The sequence below is a fragment of the Engraulis encrasicolus genome, chromosome 5 (assembly GCF_034702125.1).
Source record: "Engraulis encrasicolus isolate BLACKSEA-1 chromosome 5, IST_EnEncr_1.0, whole genome shotgun sequence".
Taxonomy (NCBI): domain Eukaryota; kingdom Metazoa; phylum Chordata; class Actinopteri; order Clupeiformes; family Engraulidae; genus Engraulis; species Engraulis encrasicolus.
In genome coordinates, this window is record NC_085861.1 from 25155446 (window position 1) to 25160445 (window position 5000).

A 5000-nucleotide genomic window follows, 5' to 3' on the forward strand; every position below is an offset into this window, starting at 1 on the left:
CGTAATGTCATTCGATTTCATTCCACACGTTATGAGGCACATTTATGTTTGGTTTTTTTTCATGTGACATTTAAAGAGTGACAAAATCTCATGTAGGTGATATATTACTTCCACACATGGAGATACAAGTTCTTTATCTAAATTAAAGAATGCTAAGCTGTGCCCCGACCCAAACCTAAAAAAACCTTTCAGTAAAATGCATATTTAGTTTAACAACATAGAGAAACACAAACCCTGTGCCCAGGTCAAACCTATCCCTAATCCTTTCAAAATGGCATGCCAGAACGACAGAATACGTGTATTACGTAACACATAAATATGGTTCAACACAGGTGTGCTACTTATGTGCTATCTCACAATGTTATGTGGTCAGGCCATAGTAATGTTGCAGTGGAGCATTGTGGCTGTTTTCAGTGAACAGTGAAGTGTTCCACAGACAAAATGATGAACAACACTCAGAAAACTATCTTCTAGAGCACTGCCTGATTGATTTAAAAAGCAGTGGAAGTGCATTGACGCACTACCAGCTCAGGATGATAAATGAACAAAAAATCAACAACATCTCTGCTCATACCATCACAGGATGAAAGTGGATATTTGGGGAAAACAAGCTAAAAACAGTTCCTGAGCCCCTACCATCACAGAAGGGAAGTGGGTATTCAGAATGATAAACAACAACAAAAAACGTTGTAAGTGTCCACATCATCGAAGGACAGAAGTGGGAATGCAAGAACATATACCCACTAGGGTAACAATTTATAATAATGTCTGCTTAGTAAAGACTTAGTAAATAATCAACTAATGATGAACAAAACATTAAGAAATGCTTTTATTGTTAACTAAGTTTTATTAATGCTTTATAAAATATCTACAAATAATATATTCAAGATTTTATATACCTTATAGCAAAGTACTTTATTCATTACAAGCAATTTGTAAATGCTTGATAAATATAAAATATGAACTTAACATTTCAAGTCATTTACAAACATTTGTTAACATTTCCTAGTCATTAACTAACATTTGTTAATGTTTTGTTCATCATTAGTTAATTATTTACTAAGTGTTATTAATGCTTTATAAGCAGACATTATTATAAAGTGGTACCCCCTATTTTTTTCCAAGTCTTTCTGCCTAGTTTTTGCTTTCTGCAGTTTGAAACTGGAATGTCAAAATTTGCCCTACCCTGCAATAGTGAAGAATAGTTTCAAAAATGCATGGATCTGGATGGCGATCCGGATTACCACCAAAACTTAATCACTTGTCCCTTTTGTCATTTCCAACAACTCCACAAAATTTCTTCAAAATTCGTGCATAGATTTTTTAGTTATCCTCCTGACAGACAAACAGACAAACAAACCAACATGACTGAAAACATAACCTCCTCGGCGGAGATAAAAAAAAAAATTTTTAAAAAGTATCTGTGCCTACACCATTACAAGATGGACGTATTCTGGGCTGGAAAGCATACAGGTAAAAAACAACTACCTATATACTGTACACTATGCCCATACCATGACAGTACATAAGTGGGAATTCAGGACAATGAGCAAGCAAAAAACAAACCAACATCTGTGCCCATCACAGGATGGAAGTGGATATTTGGGAACAGTAACCGACAAAAAAACAAGAATGTGCTCTTACCATCAGAGGACGAAAGTGTGTATTCTTGACGATAAACAAAGAAAGAAACAAATGAGTGTTTAGGACAATAAAGAACATATATGTATGAGCCCTTACCATCACACGAGGGAAGTGGGTGACTCCACCAGTGGTTCTTCTCACACACCAGGGCCTCCTCGTGGCTCAGTCGGTAGCCGGCATCGCAGGTGAAGCGCACCTTGGAGCCGATGGAAAGGTCCTGGCCATGACGGACGCCGTTAACGGGAATCCCAGGATCCAGACAAGAGTGCCTGTCCACTGCCACAGCTGAAGCACAGAAATAATCCATTTAAAGAATTCCTGCCATTTCAACAGGCAGCTATACGTATTGGACACGCTGCCCTTGAGTACCTGGCTACCCGACGATGCAGCATTTTTTTGTTCGACTCTTTACGGGATCCTGTACATTATGGAGGCAAGGTTTGTCTTCAATTTTAAAAAAAAATCTAAATATTCTCCAAATGTCATGCTGTGTGGTAAGGTGTCGGCTGATGTTGCAAAAGTTTTGGGTTGATATTTGGAGTATATTAAGACATTTAACAATGTAAACAAGGGCCAGGAACTAGGAAAGGGCTAAACAAAAAATGCATCAGCATTAGCGTTAGCATTAGCATGATGGCATTGGCTGGAATTCTTCAAATTCTGCAAATCAGAGGGAGGAATGGTAGGAGTGGCATGGGAATGCGGAAGCAGATTACTTTACATTACTTTATATTACTCAAAGCAGTTTAGATGTAATGATCATCTAACTTCACCGTTCTGAATCTTGAAGCCTTTTTTTCACCTTTCATCCAAAAATATACAACATTTAAAGGGGCACTAGGTAGGATGATGTCATTTGCGCGGCGCCCGTGGCATGCCTGTCTCAAACTCTACACGGTAATGAAAAAATGCTGTTCAAATAAACTCGCTGTGATACTGGTTTTTAATCACGGAATGCCAGCAGTTGATACAAATCTGAATACGGTATGTAAAGCGATGTTTCAAATAAAAAGTGTTTCCCACGACACTCGTTCGGTCCGACGCTGTAAAAAGTTGCATGTGGGGTTTTCTGACAGCTGACTGTGGAAGTGGCCACGAGAGGCCATCGTTCACTAATGACTCGCATAAGCATCGCCTGACTCGGGACCGTGATTAAATAAACTTTTAATCCTACCTGGAGCCCCTTTAAGTTCTAGCTGAAGAAGCCTTTTGAATGAAAGGTTTAACATCTAGAACCAAAGAGAATCTCTTCAAAAGAGAAGTATATTTAAACTCTTGTGACTAACATGACCTACTTCAATGGATATCTTCATAATAGAAAGAAGGGGGAGTTTGCATGGTGTCGTTCGAATGATGAAGGATTAACTGACACTCTTCTACAGAATTATGTGTATTTTAGGGGCAGAAAATGAATCAGTGGAGCTCCTGCAGCAATGAATGATTAGATGCCGTGCTCAAGGGTCCGTCAGTAATGGATGGAGGGGTCAAAGGGGCATTAGTTTATTTATTTACAGATCCACCCACTGTTGTCTTACACGTACAGTGCAGAGTTCAGATGCAACACCCCCGCCCCCATTTGTCAAGTGCATTTGTCAATCTACAGAAATTGACTGTATTTCTATATTATTTCTGTATTTCTGTATTTCTATATTTCTAAAAGAATTGCAAACTTGCCTTGAATTGACGCAATTAATAATGCAATTAAAGTTGCTCTTTTTAGATGGGTAATATTATTCAAACATTCATTTCTTAAGATTTTTGAATTAAGAGGGTTTTGCATCCGGACCCTTCGTTTCAACATCTGAGCACAATTAGAAGGAAGGACAGATGGGGAGAGCTAGCGCTGGGCAAATAATCAAGAAAAATAAATAAATAAATAAATAAAAGCAACTAGCAGAACTGTCAATTGACCATAAATAAAGCATTACTGCACTGATGACAACTAATTATTAGCATTGTTATTGTATAATCTGTGTTGCAGTGTGCATGTCAATGTAGTGGTTCTTGAGAGCTCACTACTCAGTGTTGCCAGATGGAAAACTATCGTACCAAAACTTCAACATGTTCGTTTTGGGGGGCTTTTTGGGAGGAAATGATCATACAAGACCTAAATTGTTGTTTCAAGGCATCTAAATGAACTGAATGACAATTCTGAAATTATCGTGAATCATGTTTTTTTGATCGTACAGAGCACAAAATGGACATAATTATGGTACAAATACAATAATTATTGTACATCTGGCAACACTGACACTGACAATACTACATGTATTGTTATGTGACTCTGAGTCAACTGAAGACAATTTTCATTTGAATCCCCAATGACGATAAAAATCAATATTGGTCAGTGCAAAGAGAAATGCATTATGATCAAATACTTTGCCACATACTGTAGTTCATAGAGGTCCATAATGTGATGGGGGGATGGTGAAGCAGTGGAGGTGATGAACCCCTGCTGTACTTCAGAAAGGGTTTGAAGAAGGAAGCCCTGGAGCAGTATGGGGTTATCTCGCCTTTGCTCAAGGGCACCCTCAGCCATGGACGAGGAGGCTGGGCGTGCAGGCCTGGGGCAGCATTAGTTATTCACTCTCCACAACCTACATTTCTTGCCACTGGAACAGTACATTCGAACCTGCGACCCCCACCCGACCTGGAGGCCATCTCCCTAACAATAGGGCCGCAGCTGGCCCCGATGGTGCACAGGTGTACATACATCAGAAGAGGAGGAGGATGAGGGAGGGAGGGAGGGAGGAAGCCCAAGGGCAGAATGATAAAGAGGGGAGGGGTGGGAGACACGGAAGGAGCGGTAACATGAAAAACAGGCAGGGAGAAAGGGGAGCAGGAGCAAGAGCAGCAGGGGGTTCGACACGGTGAGAAGATAACAAGTGATGCATATACACCGAGACACAGCAAAAGACAAAAGGAAAGGGAGAGAAAGAATTGCAGAGATAGAGAGAGAGAGAGAGAGAGAGAGAGAGAGAGAGAGAGAGAGAGAGAGAGAGAGAGAGAGAGAGAGAGAGAGAGAGAGAAAGAGATAGCGCAATCCCCTCAGACTCCCGTGTTTGATATGTGTGGGAACAAACACAATTGCAGGCAGCATACATCACGCATAGCACTTCACGCCAGTCAAGCACACAGGGGCGGATATAAATGAAATAAGAAATGAAATAAGGCGCGACATGAACATAAAACAATAATATGAAAAAAACACGAGACAGCAGAAGAGGATGAGGGACTCCTTGGGGGGGTGGGGGGAGAAACACGGAGGTGACTCTGAATCTTTGGCGTGAAAAGTTGGGTCGTCTCGCACAGTTGCGCACAGCACATTGGCGGCGGAGGCGGTTAGCAAAGCGTTT

General features: G+C 40.5%; 1 protein-coding gene across 1 annotated transcript in view; it reads right to left on the bottom strand.

Annotated features, from left to right (window-relative positions):
• Positions 1–5000, bottom strand: part of csmd3a (CUB and Sushi multiple domains 3a) — a 393918-nt gene that overhangs the window by 281545 nt on the left and 107373 nt on the right. Inside the window, exon 18 of the mRNA XM_063199008.1 lies at positions 1741–1929. Within this exon, the coding sequence (XP_063055078.1) occupies positions 1741–1929 (189 nt within the window). The remainder of the gene's footprint in view (positions 1–1740; positions 1930–5000) is intronic.